Below are 26,419 nucleotides of genomic sequence, written 5' to 3' on the forward strand. Positions count from 1 at the left end.
TTTAGAGCTTTTAATTACCATGTAATCACCAGAGAGATGGCTCTGTGGTTATGAATACTTGCTGCTCTTACAGAGGACCTAGGACCTGGGTCCAGTTCCTAGACCCACATGGTGGCTGACAACACCCTAACTCCAGTTCCAGAAAAATCTGATATCCTCTTCAAGACTCAGGCAGCAGGCACACAAGTAGTACACATGATTTAAAGCATTTATACACCTAAAAAAAAACTCTAAAAATTATATTTTAATAAAAGAATTCTAGTGTTGTTGGTAGTCAGTCTCTGAGTTTATAACTATATTACAATATTCATTCAATTATAATCATAGATTTACTCTTAAATAATTACATATATAATAAAAATCATTAATAGGGACGAAGTAGACGTTCTACATTTGGGATTTTTCAGTACACATTCTGTGAATTTGGGCAGCCGTATGACGTACTTCTGTGTAACAACTGATCTGAGGACAGTGACTGGAATGGTTAACAGGCTTTTCTCCAGTTTCTGAGATTCAGCTCAGCTGCACTCTTGGCCCCTGGTCTCCCAAGTGCAGTCAATTGTCAGTCAGAGCTACAGTAGCCACGAGGCTCAGCTTGTGAATCCACTACAAATGCACTCGCTGTTGGCAGGGTCCTCAATGGCTGGTGATCACAGACAGCGGCTCCCGGCCCTGAGGCTCTTTGGGTAGTTTATGTCCAAGAGGATAGTAGCTGCTTGCACCTACAAAGAAGGCTCAGAGAGAGGTGGGGACAAAATTTTTGCATACTTCCCAAAGCATACTGAAACTCTGCCTCGTTAGTATTAGAGGAGGTCATAGCAGAGATTAATTAATGAAAAATGACAAGAGAACTTGCCTCCTATCTCACAGCATAAAGACAGGAGGGAGAACTGCCGGACCTCATCGGAACCTTAACCTCCGGCCTTGAGCTTGGCCTGCCCAGTTCTACACAACTGTGAGAAATCGAGGCTTTTTCTTTCATGTCATCTAATTTATAGTATTTTGAATACAGCAGTGGAGCTGCCTTTGAGAGACTGGGCCCTTTCTGTGACATCATCACAGAAGTGACATTGTATCGTTACTCTAGTCATTGACAACAAAGGTGGTCTTGACTAAGAGAAAATATTTACACAGGGATGATCCTAGGAGGAATGGCTACTGGGAACCAATGGGAATTGTCTCCAAGGCTACTTAGAAGTAAACTGGCATCTCTGTGCCTCATTATAAAAGACGGCAGGAGGAACCAAAGAATTAAAATATGTAGTCCTTGGAACAGCACTGAAGAACCAAGAGGATGAGACAATGCAAATAGAGCCAGACTTGGTGCCTGAAGGGTTAAAGGCCCGAGCTCACACCCAGGGTTGAAACCCCACCAGCCCCTGAGCTTGAAACTCCAACAATCCCTGGGTTTACACCAAGCTCAGAACTCGAAATCTTGAAAACTCCACCACCAAGAAACCCTAAATGAAGCCTGCTAAGGCAGAGTCAGCCACTCTCTTGTGTCTTTCCCAATAATTCTTTGTCAGGTTTGTTGTGTGGTATCACTTTGTGGTATTCCTTGGCTCCTGACTGCCGGGATACATTTCATTCACCTCAGAGCTGCTACACTTCCACTGGGGACACTTTACCCTCAGAGCTGTTCACTTGCAATGCTCACACCTGTAATTCCCATCCTTGAGGCACAGTGAGGAGGACGGCCAATTCCAGAGCGGTCTGTGCTACCTAGCTAGGCCCAAGCAAACTAAGTAAGCAGACAAAAATGACTGTCCAGTTCAAAGAAGTAAGTCCACATTGATTGTTCACGATACATTCTAGATGGCCCACGGTCATTCAGACGAAGTTGGAGTATTTTGGGCATGTAGAAATTACCCACAGAAACAGAAGTACTTTATGAAGCCAACATTGGGACCAGGAGGCCTCAGAGTCACTACCAAATTTCCCATAAACTTTCCCCTGATCAGAAAAGTTCACACTCTAAACCAGACCGCATTCATTTCTAGACCTGAACAGGAAAGACCTCCCAAGTTCTGTTCTGCAAATGCAAATTATTGGCCTGAAGAAGTCACCCAATTTGCAAAACCATACATGGTGGGGGTTTTTTCTCTTTCTTTTTTCTTTTTTTTGTTTTGTTTTGTTGTTGTTGCTGCTTTTGTAAGTCACAGAAATAAGGGCCCACTTGTCTGCCTGCTGTGACATTTCTCACAGTGTTCAGCAGAAGAGGTAAGAAAGCTTAGGGAAGGGCTCACTCAGGAAAGTTGTAGACTTTTTGTTGTTATTGCTGTTTTCAATTAAGATTTGTTGCCAAGGTTACTAGTGTCAAAGCTTGGCATTCCTAACCAGATAGACACTTGATCACTTATCTTCAATAAGCTAATTAAAATGACAGTGAAAAGTCTCCACATTACAGAAGAACATCAAAGAGATCCAGCAACCCAACCCCATCATCTCCAAGCCCATCTTGGGGTCCTGACAGGAGGTTTAGGTTTAAGTAAAGGACCAGAGGAATGCTTAACCGAAGAGTTGCTGTCCGGGTGTGCCCCTGCCTGTCCCTGACCCATGACTGCCTCAGCTTCAGCCTCTCCTGAAAGGCCATCTGACAAGGTGTCCCAATTGTGTGAAACTTCAGGTTTCTACTTTGGGTGGCACCAGACTTCAGCTTTCTTTTTACCATATGAGATTCTCAGGAAAATTCTGATGTCTTGGAGGCCATGGTCTGACAGCCAACAGGAGAGACACAAACTCAAATATCCCTCTTCCTACCAGGCCAGTTACAGACTTGCTCTGAGAATTTAAGGCAAGAATCACTCAGTACATGCCCAGCTTTAATGAAAAGTACCAGGAGCAGGAGTGCACGCCTGTAATCCCAGCACTCTGGGAGGCAGAGGCAGGTGGATTTATGAGTTCAAGGCCAGCCTGGTCTAAAGAGTGAGTTCCAGGACAGCCAGGGCTATACAGAGAAACCCTGTCTCCAAAAAACCAAAATCCAAAAAAACAAAAAACCCCCCAAAAAAACAAAACAAAAAAAAGTTCCAGGACTGCAGAGGTGGCTCGGGGATTAAGAGTCCCGGCTGCTCTTCCAGGGGACCTGGGTTTTATTTCCAGCACCCACACGGCTGCTCACAAGCCTCTGCAACCCCAGTTCCAGGGCATCAGGCATACACAGACATATATGCAGGCAAAACACCTACACAAGTAAAACAAGGGTGTTTGTTTTTAATCATACATAAAAGCACAGAGCAGGAGATTACGGTAAAGAGAGCCACCTGCTTGACAGGCCATCTAAAATTCAGTGGGTGGGAAGAGTTTAACCTCTCTCTCATCCAGATGCGGAAAATGAGTCATGAATCAAGAGATTACAAAAGGGCTCAGCCCCTCTCCCTGAAGTCCAAAGTTCACCCATTAAGCTTAGGCCGAGGAACAGCAGCGTTCCCCAGGGCAAATAAATCTCAAAACCAGCCCGTTCTGCACACCGCACACATCTGAACACTAAGCAGGAGTTGTAAGCTCAATGTTCTCTGCCTAAGTTCAGGCGCAGGAGTGGAAAGGCCACCTCTCTCACCCAGGTCCCGAGGGAGGAGATATGAAGCTGGAAAGTCCAGCCTAGCAGCCTGGGAGGTCACTGACGTGCAACCGGCCTGCCTGCCTCCCCACTGTCAGCAGCCGCCCAGGTGCCTCTCATTGGCTTTGGTTTTGAACTGCCCTGGTTGATTTGGTCAGGAGTGGCATGATTTAGAAGAAAATGATTCTCCATACCAGGTGATTCAGCCGCCAGGATAGGAGTTGTAGTTTTAGTAGCCAAATTCTCTTAGCGGAGAATTGTTTTTCCCGGGTTTTTATTTTGGTTTTAGGCTTTCTTTCTTTCCTTCTTTCTTTCTTTCTTTCTTTCTTTCTTTCTTTCTTTCTTTCTTTCTTTCTTTCTTTTTTTCAGCAGCCTCTGAAACCACACTTCATTTGAAAATATCAGCGCCTGATAGAACTTGTCATCGCCAAGGCAAAGACCCCACTTCTGCAGCAAACATTAACATGATGTGGAAATGGGGAGTCTCTGACAGAGGCCAGAGGTCAGAGACAAGGGAATGCAGTCTGTCACAAATTCCAACTGCTAAGGTTCTAACTTGAGTGGAAGAGAGAAAGAGAGATAGATAGTATATAGATATATAGATATAGGCATAGATATAGATTATAGATATATATTCTCCAATAAAGGTGAGACTGTGGGTGTCTTTATTCCCTATCAGTATTTTTGTGCCCAGCAGAGGTGAACACTGAACAAACAATACTACCTACCTTTTCTTTTCAGACCAGCTAAGAATCAATGACGACTGCCTACACAGCGCAGTACTTCAATATGATCTCTGGAGCTGCTTTCTGACTCTGGTGAGTGAGCTAATCACCTCATCTTAGCAAAGTAGGAGTCAGATAAGATAAAGGCTCTGGAGCAAGTTCTAGCCTTCTCGGCTCAGGGACTCTGAGCAAATCAAATTCCCTATGCCCCTGTTTCCTCCACAGTATCCACCCTATGAGGTGCCTGGAAATCTAAAATCCCACTTTGCCCATATAGTGGGTGCTCAATAAATATTAATTTTATAGTCTCCATAGCACCGATCTAGAAGTTCAAGTTCAGTATATTACAGGGCTTTTAAGAACTCCACAGTGAATCCAGAGGCAGATGCCTTGTTCCTTTAGTGGCTGTTCATATACTTGCTGCATACTCAGCTAGTGTACGTGACACCCCCACTACACACGCCCAGGGCCAGTCCATCTGTAATACATCCTCTCTGCACATCACTTTTCACAGTCTTTCCACCCGCAAACCCCACTATACTTTTTTTCCTTTTTGCATTACTAGGAATTGAACCTAAGACCTTGCATAAGCCAGACAAGTGCCATGCCACTAAGCTACAGCCCTAGACTTTCTTTGCAAGTGTGGACAGTATTGCCAAGTTGTTCATGTGGGTCTTGAAGTCACCCTGTGACTCAGGTAGCACAAGACGCTGGGTTTATATGACTGCAGTCCGGGCACTTCCCAAACCTCTGAAATCCTTTCCCTGAGTGATTTACTACTCCTGCCCCGTCCCAGAGTGTAAACTGAGTAAGAACCATCCTCAGAGCCTGAACAGTGGCTGGCATACACAAAGGGAATGTTCGCTGGGAGATTAGGTGGCAATTATATCTAATAAGTTTCTCTACAGCTTTAGATAACCCATTCACTCATGAAGTCTTCCCGGATTATAAAATTCAACTTTGTTTTTCTTTGAACAGAGTCTATTCATTGACTCAAGTAATAAATAGTCACGGTATTTTTAAACTATGGCTATCATTTACAAGGTGGTTATGATGGATAAGGTTCTACAAGAATAACACACGAGACAATTAAATTGTTTAAATTCACTTTTACAGAATAGGAGACTGGAGCTGGGAAGATGGCTCAGGAGGGCAGTGGTGCCTGCATCAAGCCTGCCAACTTGAGAATGCTGACTCCCACAAAACTCCACAAGTGCTCACAGTCACAGAACACGATCTCACCCTGTCCTGACTAATCTCTGGTTTTCCTACAAAGACTATCACACTAGCTTTACCAATTCCAGTGTCATCAGTTCAAGCATAAAACTTTTGCCCAAGCAATTATGAGCAGGATATATCCATTATAACAAAATGCGGTTCGAAACTCTCGGGCTCTCTCTTAACTTCCGTGGGTTCTGAAAGGTGAGTACCTGGGAACAAGTTTTATTGAGACTAGGGGAACCCCTGTAGAGATCTCTTATTGCTAGACCGGAAGGTAGGCTGTAGACATTTCCTGACCCACCCCCCCACCCCCGCCTAAGGTTTGTTTTCACTTATGGGCATGTGTGTATATGGTGTGTACTGGTGCCAAACTGCATCAGATCCCCTGGAACTGGGGTTACAGGCAGTTGTAGGAAGCCAAAGTCTGGTCCTCTAAAAGTACTACGTTGAGGCATCTCCCCAGCCCCTGTAGGTGCCCTTTATTCTATACCTCGAAATCTACATCTTAGTTTACACCTCTGAGACATTCCACATGTCAGCCTGTACAGAGAAGACTCAGGAGGAATCCAGCACCAATCCTGTCAAGCTGAGGGGTGGTAACAGCTACGCTGACCCATTTCCTTCCTCCCAAAGCCCAGGTAAGCTTCAAAGCCTAAGGCTTGGACCAGAGCTAGATGGTAAGGACTCAGGCGCTAGAGGGTCTCCTGTCATTCTGGGCCTCACAAACCCATTCTGGGCCTCACGTGTATGTATGGTATTCCTTGGAGTTTTTAATTCTCCATGGAGCCAGAGATGTCCAAGAGGTCCTTGTTCTCTCAATCGGAGGCAGCCACTTCCAAGAAGCTTTCGCCAGTGGGCTTTCGAAGGAAAGCAGAGTTTACCTCCTAGCCTTAGTAGACAGACCCACTGATGAGTCCACCCTCATACCTAACTGCCACACCCGAGGCCTTCGCGCGGCTCCCGCCGGACTCCGGGTCCCGCCCCCGCGTGTCAAGCTACCGGCGGAGCAGCTGTCTCGCAAGCTTCTCCAGCGCGTCAATGACTCAACCCTAAAAGAAACGTGGGGATTCCGAGCCCCGCCCCCGCCCCGCCCCGCCCGGCCCGGCCCCGCCCCGCCCCCGGCGCACTCGCGCGCCATCCACGCCCACGCCGGGCCAGCAGTTGCCCTTCCAGCTGGAGTCCGGTGCGCGTCGGCGTAGGTCCCCTGGGAAGGGTCGGAAGACTTCAACTAGATCCTTTCCCTGGGCTGCCGGCTTCCGCCACCGCAGGGAAGCGACCCCGCTTGGCGGCCACCGACCCATTCAAGTGCTCCCAGCGGGAAACCGCTCGGGCGCTGCCAGCTGGGCCGGGCGGAGCTGCGCCGGCCGCAGGGTGGCTCTGCCAGTCCCTGAGTGCCGGGTCGGACGCACACGTGTCTCGGCGTCACGTCCGCGCGCGCCCCCGGGGCTTGCGTCAGCTGCCGCTTCTGAAGCGGGTGGGCCAGGGCTCTGCGCACCAGAACGCCGCCGGAGGAGGGCAGCGCACGGCCGCGAGCCCCGAGAGCGACGACCACTCCGGGCGCCGCCGCCGAGAGGATCGGCACGGTCCGGTCCCCGCCCTCCCGGTGCCGGTCGGGTCCGCGCCGGGTCCCCGGGCTGGGCGCCGTGGCGTTGCCCCGGAGCCCGCCACCCGCGGGGCGCGCACCGCCTTAACCCGGGCGGCCCCGCGGCAGGCAGACGCCCGCAGGTCCATGGTGGGCTCGGAGCGCGATGAGCCGCCCGTCCTCCACCGGCCCCAGCGCTAACAAACCCTGCAGCAAGCAGCCGCAGCCGCCGCCGCCTCAGACCCCGCACGCCCCGTCCCCGGCTGCGCCCCCGGCCGCCGCCACCATCTCGGCTGCGGGCCCCGGCTCGTCCGCGGTGCCCGCCGCGGCAGCGGTGATCTCAGGCCCCGGCGCCGGCGGCGGGGCCGGCCCGGTATCCCCGCAGCACCACGAGCTGACCTCGCTCTTCGAGTGCCCGGTCTGCTTTGACTATGTCCTGCCCCCCATTCTGCAGTGCCAGGCCGGGCACCTGGTGTGTAACCAATGCCGCCAGAAGTTGAGCTGCTGCCCGACTTGCAGGGGCGCCCTAACGCCCAGCATCAGGAACCTGGCTATGGAGAAGGTCGCCTCGGCAGTTCTGTTTCCCTGTAAGGTAAGTCCAGCCACCATCCGCAGATATGCCAAGGAACCTTCCGGTGCCCTCCAGCGCACTTGAAGGCCCTAAGAGGCGAATGGCAAATCACTGTTTCCACCTCTCTTGTCTCTGTGTGCGTCTCTGTCTCTGACTCGCTCTTCTCTCGGGCGCGTTCTGTCTCGCGTGTGTGTGTGTGTGTGTGTGTGTGTGTACACCTTGTCCATTGTTTCCTGGCCCACCTGTCCATTTTGGGAACTAGCAACTAGAGTTGATGTTTGCCAGAGCATTGACTGTAGATAAGTTGGCACTTGCTGACGGTTTAGAAGCATCCCAGCTCTCCCAACCAAGTGTCGCCGCGTCCCCTGCAGGGGTGTGTGCTCTGTAAGGCTGGACAGCTTAACTAAAACGTGAACAGGGAAGCTGGCCGTGGAGGTTGTGGAGGAAGGAAACGTACGGTTTCCAGCCCTAAGCTTTGCAAGAATGATCCTGAACTCTTCCTGGACCCAGTGCCCGAGATCTGGGAGCTCTTGAGAGTGCGCCTACAAAGGGGAAGCGGATCCTGCCTGCTTCGCTGGGGAACCGAGAAAAACCCTGCAAGCCACGCCTTCTCCTCGCAGCTTCCCCGGCTCCGGGAGGACTCCGAAGTTGTGGCTGCTGTTTGGTTTTTGTTTTTGTTGTTTTTTAAGTAAGTGCGACGAACTCGAGTCCACTAGGACTCAACGGGGACACTCAAGAGCTTTGTTAGTTCTCTCCAGTGCCAGCGTTTTATTGAAAGAGTTACCTGTGCTCCCGGGAGGGGGAGGGGGGTGAGGGGGAGAAGCAAACCACAAGCCAAAGCCCAAGTACTCATTCCCTTGTCTCCACCAGTTTAGGGCCTATGTTTACATGTTTACATTCTCACAATTAAATTAATAGAATCATTAATGTCCATCTCTGAAAACTTTTTTAAAAATAGCTGCAGAGAGATAATGTTTTTTTTTTGTTGTTGTTCTACCAACCAGCTTTATCAGTAATACTTGTTTCATGCCTGAAACGACTTGATCTCCTGTAGTTTAAATGACTGATAGGGTTACATTGTGTGGTTATACTGTAACATCCCATTGCAACACCAAAACCCTTAAAAAAATCCTCACAATCTCATTTATATGCCTCTCTAACCTAGACCTCTGTCTGCCAAAGAGTTCATTTTCTGAACTTATAGGTGGGAATAATGTTAATATTTCTAAGATTTTTTTATGAAAGTAATTGTTCTACCTGAGACTGTTTTGTCTTGCATATCTCCTTAGTGGTTAGTTTTTAGGGCAAGAGCTGTTTTTAAATTAAAAATAGCTCACTGGAGATTTTCGTTTTAGGCTTCAGAGTCAAGTCAGTAAAATGAGTGAGTTACTTTGGTCTTCTGCCCAGCTACAAACCCAGCTAAAATAGCTTATTCAAATAAGGGTTTGAATGAGGGTTTAGGCTCTAGGGTCAGCTTATTAAACTGCTTGCCTTTTGCCCCACCCCCAGTGATGTCACTAATCCACTCAGCTCAAGTGCTGCATCTGTGCAATTCGGATAAAATATTTTCATGCCTCCCCGTTTTATTGAAAGTAGATATTTTTCCCTCCTATAATACAACCTGATTAGAGTTTCCCCTCCCTCTGCTCCTCCCAGCCCCTTCCATCCCGATCCACTCCCTTTCTGTCTCTCATTAAGAAAGAACAAGCTTCTAAGGGATGGTAACAAAAGACCAGGAGAAGGCACAGGAATCCGAGACCCACTGTTCTCACATTCAGGAGGCCATGCGCCCAGAGGACCCTTTGCAGAGATGCACAGGCCCTGCGCATGCCGCGTGTCAGTATCTGTCCTCCAACCTCGTGGGTCACTCAGGAGGAACTCTTTCTAGTTCTACTTACCTGCAAACTGCATTCTTCTTAATGACCAAGTAATACTCACTGTATACATGCTCCAAGTGTTCTCTATCTTCAGAGAGACATCTAGGAATTCTGACTAGAGGAGGAGCAGTGAACAGGGCTGAAGGAGTGTCACTGTGGTGGAGGAAGCACCCAGTGGATATGCGCCCAAGAGTGGTGGAGCTGAGCCTTGGTAGATCAGTTCCCATCTTCCTGAGGAGCCGCCACACTGGTTCTATAGCCACGGCTGTATACATTTGCACTCCCCCCAGCAGTGGATGGGTGTTCCTCTCATTCCACAGCCTCACCACCGTGAGGCCGTCTGTCTCTTGTGCTATTGAACTCAGCCATTCTGACAGGCAGAAAATAAAATCTCAAAGTCATTTTGATTTATATTTCCCTGATGGCTAAGGAAGGATTCCAAACATTTCTTCAGGTGTTTCTCTGACATTTTAAGTACCCCTGTTGAGAATTCTGTTTAGATCTGTATCCCATTTTAAAAAATGGATTATTTGGTTTGTTGATAGCTAGTTTATTGAGTTCTTATATATTTTGGGTGTTAGTCCTCTGTCAGGTGTGGAGTTGGTGAAAATCTTTTCTGGTTCCATAGGGTGCTGTTTTGTCTGAATGACTGTCCTTTGCCTTACAGAAGAAGCTTTTCAGTTCCATGGGTTGATCTTAGTGCCCATGCTAACTTTTCTGTTCAGAAAGTCTCTTCCTGTGCCAATGAGTTCAAGGCTATTCCCCACTTTCTCTTCTATCATTCAGTCTATCTGGTTTCATGTTTTGATCGTTGATACATCTAGAGTTGAGTTTTGTGTGGGGTGGTAAGTATTGATCTATTTGGAGTCTTAGACACACAGATATCCAGTTGGACCAACACCATTTGTTGAAGATGCTGTCTTTTTATTCCAGTGTGTACTTCTGGTTTCTTTATCAAAAATTAAATATCCATAGGTCTGTGTTTACATCTGGGTTTTCAGTTTCATCCATTGATCACGCTCTGGTTTTGGGCCAATGCCATGTTATTTGTATTAGATAGCTCTGTAGTATTGCTTGAAATTGGGAATGATGAGACCTCCAGCAGTTCTTTTATTGTTCAGGATTGTTTTAGCTATCTTGGGTTTATTTATGTTTCAATATGAAGCTGTGAATTGTCCTTTTAAGATCTGTGAAGAATTGGAATATTGATGGGGATTGCATTAAATCTGTAGATTGCTTTTTGGTAAGATGACCATTTTTACTATATTCTACCGATTTATGAGCATGGGAAATCTTTTCATCTTTTGATAACATCTTCAATTTCTTTCTTTGGTGCCTTAAAAGTTTTTAATCATACAACTCTTTCACTTGCTTAGTTAGAGTTACCCAAGATTTTTTTATATTATTTGATGCTATCGTGAAAGATATTATTCCCCTGATTTTTTTCTCAGTCTGTTATTCATATATTAGATTTCTGTGAGTTGATTTTGTATCCAGCTACTTTGCTGAAATGGTTTATTAGCTGTGGAAGTGTCCTGGGGGAGGATTTTGGGTCACTTAATATATACTGTCATATCATCTGCAAATAAAGAGTACATATAGAGTACTTTTCTCAATCTAGTTTATAAGAGTACAGCTGGGCCAAGCCATCATGCGGATCAGGAGCCAAGTCTATAATATAATAGGTCTTGGGGTTCCTTTTGTGTGTGCATATCTATGTTTATAAAACTGGAGTGTGTATCTCTTACATTTGATTAATCAAACTATTTAAGCAGGGCAGCCCAGTCATTTTGGTGTGGAAAAGCCAAATATGGATGTGTACTTAACTGCTGCGACCAAAACTCTTCATTGGAGACTAGAAACATTAAGAAATAAGGTCTGTGTCAGACTGAAAACAAGGCAGGCCTGTGTCCTTAGCTCAGGTGATCCAGCTCAGGTTAGGGCTGCTCTCTTTGTAGGAGTCTGAGCTCCTCTGCCTCTCTACTTCTAGAACAGTGATTCTCAACCAGGGCTCAAACAACCTTTTCACAAGCATCACCTAAGATCACTGGAAAACACAAGCATGTACATTGTGATTCATAACAGTAGCAAAATTGCAGTTATAAAGTAGCAACTAAATTTTATGGAGGCGGTGTGGGGGTGGTCACTGCAACATGAACAAAGGTTTAAAGGGTCACAGCTTTAGGAAGGTTGAGAAAAACAAGAGCCTTCTCCAGTCCCTGAGGCTATATGTGTCTGTTACCTTTCTTCCTTGCACTAGTCCCTGGGAGTATTTAGATAGTTTGTCTCAACTGTATTACATAGGGCCACTCCTTTAAAGTGTCAACTAGGTTGTCTGGCTTTTTTTTTTTTTAAGCAAAGCAACATTGTTACAATCTAACCTGAGAAAAGACTTAATAGCTAAGGCTTTCAAATTCAGTGATGCTATGCAGTCACATTTCAAGAACTTTCAAAAAAAATAAATAAAAATGGAAAACATGTCCTAGAATGATACAAGAAGACTAGAGAGGTTTAGAATTTCCGCCAGATTGTTGGAGCAGCATAGTCAGACTCCTTATCACAAAAACAAACCAAAGGGCAACCTTTTACTCATGGGTAAAAGCTGGGAATGTGGAGACAGCCATGCCAGGCATTCATAGGAGGAAAAAAGAGAGAGAGAAAAGCCAGAAACTGGACTTTGGTGTCAAATCCCATCCCCTGATCCCTCCCCGATTCGTTCACCTTTGGCCAAATTCAAACACAAAGCCAGTACTCATAGGCCAAACTATCTACATGTACATGCCAGATTCTTCCTGCTTAGGGACAGCTTTGGTTGGTTCTGTTTTAGGCAGTGTTTACTGAGCTAGATTCTCTGCATACCTGATTTGGAAGTCTGACAGCTATAGAAAGATTATCTTGTGTATTATATGGATGCATCACGTACCAGTTAAAAAGCATTTGGCCCGTGGCTTAGGCAGAAAATAGAAGGCAGGCCATCTGGGCAGAAAAAAAAAATTGTGGAGTAGAGCAAGGTGGAAGATGTGAAGGAGGGAGGGACACATGGCGCCTGAGCACAGGTAACGGCATGTGGCAGAGTGTAGGTTAAAATGATTGGGTTGTGCAAGTTATGGTCTAGTCAGAGTAGAGCCTAGCTACCTGGCGGAGGTGTCTGAGTCTGAGTCGTATTTCTGGGAGCATGGGGCTTGGAGGAAGAACCTGGACCTAACTCAACAGACAGCCCTGGCAGTGGTTTTGTAACTTACTTTCTTTAGATCTTTATTTTCTAAGGGGCATTCATACTACTCAGTGAGAGAATGTAACCATTGTCCAAGTAGCTAGTTGACTTTGTACAAAGTGATTCATTTTTTGCACTTGGGGGGGTCTTTAGAAGCAGGGCTAGAGCTAAATGATCATACCAGAGGTTTTTCTTGCCCTAAAAATTCTAGAATCTGCTAAGTGGTCATGGGAACAAAATCACTAGAGAGAAGACAGAAGAGCCAGATTCTCGGAGGGCCTAGCTGTGGTCTGGGTGTGAAGTCCCCTGAGCCAGGCAGCTCACCTATGATGATGAGTAGAGAGACTTCCTACCCTACATGGCGGAGATCCTGAGGTCATATTTAAAAGGCCAGAGAAGGCCCTTCCTCACCGGTGCAAATGGAGGCCAGCTGGTGCTACTGTGCTGGCACAGGAAAGCCCACTAGCAAAAATACTTTTAAAGATTTCTTCTTACTCTCAAAAGTTCTCCCGTGAGTCATTTTCTTCAGAAGCGGTCTCTGTAGTCTTTACCATTGCCTGAAATTGACTATGTTAGCCCAGAGGCTTAGGATAGTACACGAAGAGCCAGGACTCACATCCATCACGCCACGGTTCAGTCCTTGAAAGAACGAGGTTGGCAGTACAGCTGAATGTCAAGTGGAATTGAAGGCTAGAAAATTGCAAAGCCGTGCTAAAGTTGAACATTGATTCTGATGTAATTGACCAAAGGGGTTCCCCTGGTCACCACGACCTGGAACTAGAGTCAACTGCCACTAAAGTTATCCTTCCTACAGCCTGACTAGAGGCCAGTTAAAAAGTGTGGCAAATCTGGCCTAGAAAGTACCAGCCTGAAATGTAATTGCAATCTCTCTGTTCCGTACAGCTCTTTCTAGTAAGCCCCATACAATGTATCCCATCCATAGGTGGGATTGTGGGCCAGGCTAAGGAGCGCTTGTCATTCAGACATGTAAAGCCTTCACTCAGGAGAGGCACAAGATGGGTACACATTTGATCATCTGAACGCCAGCGCCCACCACCAGCAAGTACTGCTGGAAACACGAGATTATACCTGGGATATTAGAATGAGTTTCCATTTTGCACATCCAGAAAAGAAAACAGAGCTGTTTTCCCAGTTAAATGTGTCTTCATCCTTCAGGTCTTGCGGGAGCTTCTGAAATTTACCTGGGGTGCTCTATTACCTTTACATCAATCAACCTCCTGTCCTTTTCCTTTTGCTCCGTGGTAGTTACCCAACTGTCGTTCTCACCTTTCGCTTCCCGTTTGGTAAACATGTTATGGAATGGCCTTTTAGACTATGCAGCATCTATGGGGTAAGGAGTTACCATGGAGATAGAATAGACAGGGTTCCCTTGGTAATCATGTGGGCTTGTGCCAGTTTTTAAAGCTTTGAGAGAACAAAGGTGCTGTCTTTGGTCCCTCCTACTGGTAGGCTCCCTGACTGTGGTAGTTTTAAGAGCAAGCCCTAATCAAACCTCCTGGTTTCCATCTTCACTCTATCCCCACTGTGTCTGGCTCCTCTAAGCTCCAGGGGCTCATTTGAAAAATAGGGTGACGTTGGGTTTGGTAGTAATAATTCATGCCAAGTGCCTAGCACTGCCCCAGGACTAAATAAATGCACAGTTAGAAACTCACCGGAAGCAAATGATGAGGGTGGGGTCGCTGCAGGCAGGCATACACGGGAGAGTCGTCCTTTCTCCTCTCGCAGACCCTCAGTAGGCTTCCCTCCCGAAGGCCTGGTGGTACCAGCCCACCGTGAGTTTTCTAGAGCCAGGTGATGTGGCCCTGACACTAGTTCATTGGCGTTTCAGAGACAAGGCTTTTTTCATTCTTCCCATTTCTGTAATCTATTTTTCTTTACTTTCCTTCCTTCTCTTCCTTTTTTAATTAAGAAAAATAAGGCCTTGTTATGTAGCCCAGGCTGTCTCAAACCCACGATCCCCTTGCCCCAGTCTCCCGAGGTGGTGGACATGTGCATGTGCCACTGTGCAGAGGGTCTCTGATCTCTAAGGCCTCATTTGGTTAGGCATCACATTTAAGTATATACATTTTATTTCATATATCTTTCTTTACACATTTTAAGTTATAACTATTTACATTTTTATTCAGGGGAAACACGATGCTTATTCCTTTTAAAAGTATGATAGAACAGAAAATAATGTAAAATCAAAATACCCCATAAGCCCTAAAAATAACCATGGTTCCATTTTGTAAGTTTCCTTGCAAACACACCTGTAACATAATGGTTTCTTTCACTCACACCTCCCCTACCAAGAAAAAGCAAGAAAAATGGGAAGTACGAATTTTCATGCTGTTTCTTGGCTTTTCAGATCTTGCACATCATGGCTGCTTTTCTATCCTGATAAATGTTCTTTGAGGTCATGTTCACTGGCTGCTCCAGACTGCAGCTCCCCAACAGCACCAGAACTAGGCAATCAGGTTCCTGTTAGTAGTCGTTTTTAATTTTGTTTTCTTGCTGTGATTTTCTTTTGATTACTGCTACCCTGAATCCTTGGGTATAAGATGACCATTTCCTAAGCATGTTGTTTCTGGGGTTTCTGTAGTACATGAGAAGAGGTCTTAGTTGGTAAAGCCACAGTAGTTCAGTCCTTCAGACATATTCGCAGTTCCATATCTACTCAGCATCCCCATCACGCGTGTTGTCCTTTGTGGCCTTAGTGTTGCTAATGATTCAGTGTTCCCTGAGGTAAACGCAGGCCTGTGCTGGTTGCTGCCCTTGACCCACTTAATTTTAACCACCTCAGTCCTGTCTGACATTCTCCTCTGGCCCCAGGTCCTTCCCTCTGAGTGACCTGCCCATCTGCCTCACCTGCCATTGTCCCCACTCACCTTCCTGGAGTCCAGTGGCAGAGACAGGCTAGAAGAAAAGCAATGCCTTCCTGAAGTGGGAGCAGGGGTGGGGGAGCACAGGAGGCGGGGCCTGCACTGTGCTCCCGAAGAAAGAAGGGCTAGAAGGTCTTCCCTCAACCCAGGGAAGCCAGCTGGAGAAAACTGCTTCCTTCCTTTTAGATGCCTGACAGGTGTATTGTCTCCCATTATCCTCCTAACCTCTTTGTAAAAGCGATAATATGCAATTAGCATACCTCATTAGTAATACATACTCTTGGACGTGTCAGTGTGGTCGACGCAGGCTTCAGTCTGAAGCAGTGACTTTCTTCTCACAGCCCTCTCTTTTCTTCCATTCTTTTTGCCTGGCTGAGAGGCTGGGATCCCCTTCCCACTGCAGACCCAAGCACTGGGTCTGGGAGGAATGGCTGTGAGATCAGAGGCGTCCTCGTCTGAGGTCGCCAGACTGAATTCGCAATGCCTGATCACATTTGATCTTCAATTAAGCAACATAATTTTGGAAGAAGCTATAAGTATATTAATTTTTAAAAGCCTATCTGGAAGATATGCCGGGCACCTTGTATATCATGTGTTTATCTGACAACCCCACCAGTTCTTTTGATGAGTATGCTTGAAAAGACAGGTAAGGGAGAATCACTATTTAAGGCTTGTCAGTGTTGTCAGCGATATGATTGTGCAGGCATTGAAGAGAGAGCACATTTGAAAGGGGGTAGGCCTGTTGCTAGGAGTGTGACAGAAAGCCTTTGACTCTGGTAGTTTGTTACCAGTGACAGAGTGTACGTGCCTGCTCACTCTGCCTGTGGACAGATGAGAAACACACCGTCAGAAATCAACTTTTGCTCTAAGATTAAGAGTGAACTATTGCTAACCCAAAGAGTTTACAAGGCCACATGTTCCCTCTCTCCATTACAGAATGTTCTCTGATCTCTGAGTGAGTAATTATCCCCAAAGTTTTCCGTCAACACACCATTTAGTAAGAAAACTATCTGTAGTATGTGATCTATTTTGTCTTAGGAACAATAGATGGATTTGTGAAGCCAAGATTTTAATTAGAACACCCTTCTCTAAACAAACTGTCACGTTGCCAGCATTAGTCCCAGCAGTGTTTGATGACAGTGTGTGGCAGGTCTGGGGCTGAGTAATAGTGTCTTCTCATTTATTGTCTGTAAACTGTTACTGCCCTACTGCCTTGGGAGAGGAGGTGAGGAATTTACCATTGGAGTTAAAAGAAAACATGACTGGCTGTGTAGAGAAAGATCTAACCAGATACAGACTGAGCGACTTAACTTTGTCCTGCTGTTCAAGGGTTAACGTGAAAAGTACACTCTTTCATTATTAATCATATTAACAGGCTCAAGGTCAGACTGGCACAAGTACCAGCATTCTAAACACAATATTTCACTAATGGTTGTAAATCTATTTCCAGAGAGGTATCCAGTCATCAAAAGGACAGCTGAATCTGTGGGACATTTCAGAAGTTGTAAACACCCCACTCTAGTTGTTTATATAAATGAAATATGACATGTCTTCACTAAAAAAATGATAGAAGAAACCTATAATTCTGATATTTAAAAATATGAACATTTTTCTTACATGATCTGAAACTGAGTCCCTCTTTAATACTAAAACCTACAGTAAGATTAATAAATAAAGTAATATTAGCGTGCTGTGAGACTATCATCTGCAAATAAACCTAAAATGTATTCACTTGTCTGTAAGTACCAGGTAGGCAAGGATCAGGTAATAGAACCAGTAAATCAGAGCTTAAGCAAAATTATTAGGACTCTAAAACAATGGGCAGTAAGCTGTGATCACTTGCCAGTATCTGGGGAGCAGGTGAAACTTTAATCACATACACACAAAAGCTAGTTTGAACTGCTAGAAGGCTATCCTTATTTTTTAAAGAAAAAAATTTTAATGACTTACTTTTGTTTTATGTGTATTGGTGTTTTGCTGCAGATATGTCTGTGTGATGGTGCCAGATGCCCTGAAACTGGAATTACGGTTGTGAGATACCCTGTAGGTCCTGGGAACTGGACCTGGGTCTTCTGAAAGAGCAGCAGATGCTCTTACCACTGAATTATCCCTCCATCCCTTAGAAGTCTGGTTTGTTATTTTAAGGCTCTTTTGAGGCTGGACATGTAGTTCAAAAGTATGTTGTTTCCCTTGCATGCACGAGGTCCTAGGTCCAGTCCCCACTACTGGTTAATGGTTAATTTGGATAAACCTAAGTCTTGACATACTGTGTTTATCATGCTATAATAGGTTCACCTGAATTCCCTGAACATCGCCAAGAAGAGAGAGAGCAGCTAGGTAGTTTGCTGGTTATCTGCTGATCGTTGGTGACAAATCACACAACCTTCCTTTTGAACCCCCACACTTCACTCCATTTCTGGCACCCATCTAAGAAGACAGTGGACTGGGCTAATTACATGCCTGGAATCACCTTTTTGATGGTGTCTTGGAATGCAGTGGAGCTGTTTACTCAGTGGACAGTCTCACTGAAGTGGTCAGAGATGGCAAAGCAGGCCACACACCAGTAGTGACATCCAACTGTGGAAGGATCATAGAAACTCTGACTTCTGTGAGGACCAAAGAAGCGTTGGCTTTTATAACAGTTCTGTCTTCATTGCAAAACTAGGTTGTTCCCACAGAACCTTGAGAAAAAGAGAAATGAATAACTTTGGATTATTTCCATGTAGATGTTGTATGCTAGGAAAACACCAGGAGACAGCTCAGCTCATTCAACCAACTCTTTGTAAGAATTTTTTTATCCTTTAAAATGTAAATATGGTAACATTTCTCCTGGGTTCTTTTGTACATTTTTAGTTTGGATGTGATTTAAGCATAGATAACAGTTGCAATATTACTGTAAAAAAAGAAAAATCCCAAATGGCCTTTATCCAGATTCTCTAGTCCCTCTGCTCTGTGTGTGTGTTTTCATTTCGCTTTTACAACTCAAACCTGTATCATTAAACGCTTTGGATGTAAGCTGCAGGCTCCCTGCCTGACCCCTGAATCTCTCCTTGTGTGGCTCTTAAAAGCCAGGGCATCTCCTCTAATCAGGGGACAAGACACTGTACTGTACTCTGCCATGCACGTGGAGGTCTCAGCGGTTGTCCGTGACATGCCCTTTGCAGCATGGAGGCTTCCTGGCCAGGCCACGGGCTGCATTCACTCATCACTGTGTGTTTTATGATCATTACAGCTTATTTAGATTGGAGCAAAGCGCCGTTTGCTTGTGCTTACTCTGCAGAAGGTCATTTCTTGGAATTGATTCACATCCAACAACAGAATATGGGTTTTATTTTATTGTATTTGGAAAGCTTCTCATTTGAGACACTGGCAGCCATCCTGCTAATGAGTTTGAGCTATTTCCTTGGAGGTGAGCAGGTGGAAGCAGAGGGCGTTTACCTCACAGTGCCCCAGAGGAACCAGCTTCTGCCACGGTAGGAGCTCCCGCTACCTCCATGGTAGTGGGTGATTGTTGGTGTTCAGTGTGTCGTTCTGGAATTACACAGAATCAAGTTTAATGTAACAGATTAAATGACTCGGTCTAAACCTTCTACAGTATACATTAGCAGTCTGCAGAGAGAAGAGTATTTAGCTTGTAGCCTCATTTTATAAACGAACAGTGTTACTGTTTATTAGGTAAATAAATGTCTAGTTTTCAGGATGCCATGATGTCTCATTATACACATTTGTGTATGAAAGTTTTGTATTTGTATATGAAAGGGTTTCTGTGACCCAAAGGGGGAAGCCCTGCCTAAATTCCCCCTTAAATACAGCCTTTAAATCTCCTGCCAGGCAAAGAATGGGAACTATTTACTGCTTTCTGCAAAGACTCAAACACAAAGCCACAGGTTACATACTGCCTTTCAGAGGCAGAACATGTCTGCACAGGACCGATGTGTGCTAGCACCTAGCAGGCTGCTCAAGAAGATGTCCTAGGCCTGGCATTGTACATTTCTTTCTCCTGCTCCTCCCCACGTTGTTTTTAGTTCTTCCATGTCTCCTCCCCCACCACACACCTCTTTCTTTCTTCTTTCTTCTTTTTTTCTTCTTCTTTAGAGTGGTTGGCTTAGAAATAACCTCCACCCTTTGGGGAAAATGAGCACATCTTTCCCAAAGGAGAAATCTCATTTATAGCTGTGGGTGTGTCCCAGGACACACAAGCCTCTCTGCAGAGGAGCCCAGGGGCTCCTCTCGGCAGCACTTGGGTAAAGCAAAGAACCAGGCCTGTGAATGGAAGGCCCTCTCAGCCCAGATGTCAGGAAGAGAATCATTTGCTTCAAATGGCCCTAAGTCATTGAGCATGGCTGTGCCAAGTGGAAGATAGCACAAGTAACATGGATAAGCCAGACAGATGGGTGAGTTGACTCACACAGATACTATAGAAGTGTACACACACACACACACACACACACAGAAAGTTGGAGGATTTTCCTTCTGGAGATCATCTTTAATCCAGATACCATAGAAATGGCCTCAGTGGTCCTGAATTACCACAATAGATTAGTGTTGAAGTTCAGCTGGTTTAAAAGAATCAGTAAAACACTCAAGGCTTTAAAAGCATGTTTAAGTTAGTAGAGCCTATAGCAAGATCTTTCCAGCATGCCATTGTTCACACAAGTGAAGGAAATGTCTGTTCTATCTGTATGACTTGAGAGGGTTACCCTGCAGAAGACTTGCAAGTGTGAAAGCCAAGAAACAGCACATAACTAACTATTCCTGCCCGATCAGGGCAGGTTACCAAGCTCTGCTGCTGAGAGAAAGGCTCGCTGGGCTAGGGTCAGCTCTGGAGGTGGAGTGGTGTGGGGCTGTGGGGAGAGGCTCAGAGGGTGCTATCCCATCCCAGATGCGATGCGCTGTGCCTGGCTTTGCCTCATTCTTGGGCTTTCATCCTGGCAGCTAAGGTCAGCAGCGCATTCTAAGCCATCTTCAGATCCAAACACTGAGCCAGGCTCTGAGACGTTCTTGCTATTTTTGTTGTGTTTATGTGTGCTTTAAAAACTCTGGACTGAAACACCTCACCAGCCGTCCACAGGAGGCCCTATGTCCTGCCCACACCCCAGATTTAAAACCGTTCATAGGGACTCCTTTGTGAGGCTTTGAAAAGTTGAGAACACAGAATGTAAATAGAAATGGATAAATCTATTTCTCCTTCTGACCAAGACTTTTTTTTTAACCTGAACTTTAAAAATTAGTCTACAGTTCTGAAACGTGAGCAAGCAATTCTGTCAGGGAACAGAAATACTTCAGCCAAGGTGATGGAGACATGAGCTACGTTTTTGCTTGATTGGTATGTTTGTTTTGTCTTGTTTTGTTTTGTTTTGAAAAGGAGTTCTGTGTGATTCAGGAACAGCCTGAAGCTTATAACCCTTCTGTCTTAGTCTCCAGAGCAATGGCGGACAGACAGGCACCCTCTTACCAACCCTTCGCCCCTCATCCCTGCCCTCCACTTCTCCATCCCCACCTCCACCCGGCCATGCTCCGTGTTGCCTACAGTGTCTTCAGTTCCCTGTGGAGAGCAGCTGTTGTTGTCTTGGCTTCTCTGTCCTCACAGAGATATCAGCTTGCTGTCCTGTGTGGAGAAGATACTCAGGCCCTCCTGGTGGCTAAAAGATGGGGTGGGGGGGGGGCGGGGAACATTTGAAATGTAAATAAAAAATATGTTGAATAAAAAAAATTGGAACTTGACCTGTGTTAAGTTTATAAGTCAGAGTAGGGGGAGCAAAAAGAGCTATGACCTCAGCGGTTGCTTTTTATCTTAGGCTGGATGTTAGAAAGGGGACTGGTGCTGTCTCCTCTTTGGTCCCTGCAGGCTTGAATGGGGGACTGGAGTAAGTGCAGGAAGCCAGGCAGGGTTTCTGTCACCCTGGGCTCCAGACAGAGGAGGCTAACTCCTCCGTTTACCTAAGAAGCGGTTGCCATTTCTTACTTTGTTTTCTGTGACCACAGTGCAGAGCACTGGGTAGGTATCCTCTTGTGGCTCAACCCTCCCTCTGGTAACTAGAATTACCATCGTCATTCTTGTGAAGGTTGAGAGCGGAACACTTCAGTTCCTTTTAGTGAGGCGTCTGCCATGATAGACGTGATATATCTACTGAGCCTGTCCTGAGAATGGGAAGGAAAAGAAGGATTTGGTTCCTATCGCAGTAAGGCAGCGTGTGAAGGGCAGGCATAATTAGCCGTTCACCTAGCTCGCCACTCCCCAGCCTGGGATGAAAGCCTCTCAAGCCTCCTCAGCAAGGGGTGTGCATTATGGAAGGAAGCAATGTCGGGGACAACTTAGTGTGCTTTAAGGATCTGCTAAGGTGCCAGACCTGAATATGATTCTTTAAAAACAAAACAAAAACCTGTAGGTATAGCACTTTCACTTTCGGGGCAGTGAGGACAAAGGTGACAGCAAGACAATAAAAGAGGATCCCAGCCTCCTCTACCCAGGCTTAGCCACGCTGGCAGCCGAGAGCAGGGAACCACCACCCCCCAAGGAACCCTGCCCACTGACTAGATGACCTGCCTTCAGTCTTAGGAAGGAGTGGAGTGAACCTGTGCTGTCTGTGCTTTTCCCTGTTTGCAGGAAAACCCTAGAATTGATCCAGTGTTCCCTTGCCCACCCAACTTCCAAGCACTTGAATTCTTAAAGGAATCAGGGCTTATGAAAACTGGGAGAAGGGGCCATGTCGTCTCAGTAGTTTAGCTTGTCTGGTCTACGTAAAGGAACATTTAATCCCCCTTGTTTCCCATTGTTGGGAAGGCTGAGTCTAGAAAGCAGTGCCCCGACTTTACGAATGATGCTTTGTCAATGAACAGAAACTGAGCCTTGTCTTGAATACTTGACTCTCCTTGAACAAATGAAGTTTAGATAAAGATAGACTGAGCCCAGGGAGCCCGTGTGGGTGGGTTTGCATAGATGCTGGTACTGAGGAGGTTTGGGGATGATGCAGTATGTTGCTTTCTGTCTCTGCAGTATGCTACCACGGGCTGTTCCCTGACTCTCCACCATACAGAGAAACCAGAGCATGAAGACATCTGTGAATACCGTCCTTATTCCTGTCCTTGTCCTGGTGCCTCCTGCAAGTGGCAGGGGTCCCTGGAAGCTGTGATGTCCCATCTCATGCATGCCCACAAGAGCATCACTACCCTCCAGGGAGAGGACATAGTCTTTCTAGCTACAGACATTAACCTGCCAGGGGCTGTGGACTGGGTGATGATGCAGTCGTGTTTTGGCCACCACTTCATGCTGGTCCTTGAAAAGCAGGAGAAGTACGAAGGTCACCAGCAGTTCTTTGCCATCGTCCTCCTCATCGGCACCCGAAAGCAAGCTGAGAACTTTGCCTACAGACTGGAGCTGAACGGGAATCGGAGGAGACTGACCTGGGAGGCCACACCCCGGTCCATCCATGATGGCGTGGCTGCAGCCATCATGAACAGCGACTGCCTTGTTTTTGACACAGCCATAGCACATCTCTTTGCAGACAATGGGAACCTTGGAATCAACGTCACAATATCTACGTGCTGTCAGTGAGGCTCCGGGGATGCTTTCCTAACCCTGGGAAGTTATTTGGGCATAGCGCTTATGTTTAATAAAGTTTTTTTAATAGATGTTTTATTCAGTACGTCTTCCCAAGTCAGGACCCACAACTGTCCTATGTTTTATTTAAACAACAGCTTCCTGTCTGGCACTGATGGAACAAAGTTCACTGAACTGTGGTAAGTGGGGTTGGCCTGTTAGTGATTTGGAGGTTGTTCTGTGATCTCACATCAACTCTATTCTGTTTACTTCCTGAACAGCTCTTGACAGATTGCTCAGGGCTGCCTCCCCCTGCCTCCTGCCGAGCCAACAAACGCACAGTGATGCTTATGAGATTCCCCTGATTTCTAGGAGGTAGCAACTGCTTTAATACCTCTCAGGCTGGGCAGTTACACAGAATCACCTGTAGTACTCCTCTTCCCACCACAGAGCTAGAGAATCAACAAAGTTGAACAACCTCATCTTCTCAGAGTTTGGGGATTACTGGCTTGAATTGTGGGAGAGGGTTCAGGATCTAAAGGTGCTTTAAGGTCATCCTCCGCTGATGCCGCCGTTGGTCTCTACCCGCCTCCCTCGGCCTCTGCACGCAGAACTCTAAATCCACGGGACGCAACTCCTGGGGTTTGCCTGCTCTCGGCCTCACAGTGAGTTAGAGTTCTCACGTAGTCAGCTGTTGCTCACCATGGTACAGATGGCCTGTTTACATATGGCTTCCCTCAGAAGCCCTCCTTGACTGTAACTGATGCGAAAGCCTAGATCAGTGGTTGGGAGAACTTGATAACCAGCATCACAGGCTTGCTATTCTAAAGGCATGCGTCAGTTGTGTGGGTATAGTTTTTGTTGTTTTCGTTTTTTATCTTTACACGCACATGCACACATACACATTTTAATTTTTTAATAAAATTTTTTCAAAAAACGTCATGCTTCATTTTCCTGCTGGAATCCTATGTATCTGTTGCATATCCGCTGTGGACAGATGCAGAAGTCTCCACCACAACCCTAGAGCTGGTACATTCAGCATGTCCGTGAGCAAAGTCCCTTGTCCAAGGCTGGGGGCAGCTCTTGTGTCTAAGCCCAGTGCTGTGCCTTGTCACTAGTGATGTGGGTCCCATATCCAGGACTGTTTGCTGTCAGACTGCCAGCTGCCATGTGAGAAGACACGCCTCCGTTTTCCAAAAATAACAAAGAGGCATGATCAGTGTTGGGGCCAGAAATCGTGAGACCCAGCCATGGTGCACGCTCTCTTCTTCCAAGCCATAAGTCACAAAAGAATTCCCATTAACCCTGAACTTTGTTACAGAATTCAGCATCTCCTCAATGAGGTAATTAAGCTGACTGAACAGCAGTTGGACGTGGTGCCTTAAGAGCTGTCCTTGTTCTCCAAGAGACACATGATAAGCTTTAGGGAACGGAGTTCTGACAGGTAAGGAAGTGCTGTGCTGGCTAGTTTTATGCCAACTTGACCCAAGCTGGAGTCATTTTGAAAGAGGGAACTCAATTGAGAAAATGCACCCACCAGATTTGCCTGTGGCAGTTTTCTTTCTCAGTGATTGATGTGGGAGGGCCCAGCTCACTGGGCAATTCCACCCCTGGGCTGGTGGTCCTGGCGCCACAAGGAGGCTGAGAAGCCAGTAAGCAGCACTCCTCCATGGCCTCTTCGCCAGCCCCTCCGTGTCTGCGGGTTTCTGCCAGGCTCGAATTCCTGCCCTGAAATCCATCAGTTAATGTGATCTGGAAGCATAAGAAAAATAAGCCCTTTATTCCTCAAGGTGCCCTTGTATATGATGTTTTATCAAAGTAATAGAAACCCTAACTAAAACCGTTGCTAAGGTAAAGTATAGGCTATCCTTCAAATAAAGAGTAAAAGGATCTGTACAAAAGTAGATTGGAAGTGAGGGAAACCGCTGTTGGCACTGACTACATCGCATCTCTCCCTGGTGGGGGTAAGCCAGCACCAGGAGCAGGCAGGGCCCCATCTGCTCCCGTGATGCCCAGGCAGCGAGAGTATAAACAAGCTGTCAGGAAAGAGAAAGCTATGAACGACCTGAAAGGAGGAGATGGAGAAACAGCACTTTAAGTGCAAAAGGGGTGAGGAGGGGTAGCCACCATAGTGACATGGGTGAGGTTTAGGTGCTCTAATTCCCCAGGTCTCCTGTCTTAGAGTTTCTATTCCTGCACAAACATCATGACCAAGAAGCAAGTTGGAGAGGAAAGGGTTTATTGAGCTTACACTTCCACACTGCTGTTCATCACCAAAGGCAGTCAGGACTGGAACTCAAGCAGATCAGGAAGTAGGAGCTGATGCAGAGGCCATGGAGGGATGTTTCTTACTGGCTTGCTTCTCCTGGCTTGTTCAGCTTGCTCTCTTATAGAACCCAAGAGCACCAGCCCAGGGATGGCACCACCTACAATGGACCCTCCCCCCTTGATCACTAAATTGAGAAAATGCCTTACAGCTGGATCTTGTGGAGGCATTTCCTCACCTGAAGCTCCTTTCTCTGTGATAACTCCAGCCTGTGTCAAGTTGACACAAAACCAGCCAGTACACCCCCTCATGTAGGATTTACAAAGGTCAATAAACAGCAAAACTAAGCTCTCCCAGTTAGAAGGCCTCATAACCTGATGAGATCACTGAAGATGACCTTTACTCTCTGGCGGTCCAGAAATTATATTTTCTAACAGGAAAAAAAGAAAAGCTTGAGAATCCCCAGATTATGATAGAAATGCAAGAGGAAGTGAGAAAGATGTGAGTCAGAACTGGCTTTTACCAAATCCCAACAGCCAATGCCATTTCAAACAGTATAGCCAATAATTGTCAAGAAGTCAGCAAGTGATCTAGTTGCCATATTTTTTAAAAATGTAAGATTTCTTCTCCTTTGTCCTCTGCCAGTGATGAAAACCTGGCTGACTGGACAGTGGTGGATTCAGCCTGTGTCGTGTGGCGCTCCAGTGCACTTATACAATCTTTCTCAAAAGAACACTAGAAGAAAATATTTCAGGCTTTTTTTTTTAAAAAGAAACCAATGTGACTGAGGGGTGAGTTTTGAGGTTTCAAAAGCCCATGCCAAGCCCAACCCCCCCCTCTCTCTCTCTGTCTCTCTCTCTGTGTCTCTGTTTCTCTCTGTCTGTCTCTCTCTCTGCCTCTGTCTCTGTCTCTCTGCCTCTGTCTCTGTCTCTCTGTCTCTGTCTCTCTCTCTGTCTCTCTGTCTCTCTGTCTCTGTCTCTGT

General features: G+C 46.2%; 1 protein-coding gene across 1 annotated transcript; it reads left to right on the forward strand.

Annotated features, from left to right (window-relative positions):
• The first annotated feature begins 6,649 nt into the window (after positions 1 to 6,649).
• Siah2 (siah E3 ubiquitin protein ligase 2) lies at positions 6,650 to 23,263 on the forward strand. Its single transcript, XM_052180471.1, has 2 exons — positions 6,650 to 7,679; positions 22,629 to 23,263. Exons 1-2 carry the CDS (start codon positions 7,254 to 7,256, stop codon positions 23,184 to 23,186), a joined length of 984 nt encoding a protein of 327 aa, XP_052036431.1. The 5' UTR covers positions 6,650 to 7,253; the 3' UTR covers positions 23,187 to 23,263.
• The last annotated feature ends 3,156 nt before the right edge of the window (positions 23,264 to 26,419 follow it).

Source organism: Apodemus sylvaticus, chromosome 4 (genome assembly GCF_947179515.1).
Source record: "Apodemus sylvaticus chromosome 4, mApoSyl1.1, whole genome shotgun sequence".
NCBI classification, from domain to species: Eukaryota; Metazoa; Chordata; class Mammalia; order Rodentia; family Muridae; genus Apodemus; species Apodemus sylvaticus.

Excerpts from the sequence above, each read along its gene's own strand:
- Siah2 (XM_052180471.1), top strand. The coding sequence starts at position 7,254 with ATGAGCCGCCCGTCCTCCACCGGCCCCAGCGCTAACAAACCCTGCAGC. Across the intron at positions 7,680-22,628 it reads CAGTTCTGTTTCCCTGTAAG|TATGCTACCACGGGCTGTTC; the intron begins GTAAGTCCAGCC and ends CTGTCTCTGCAG.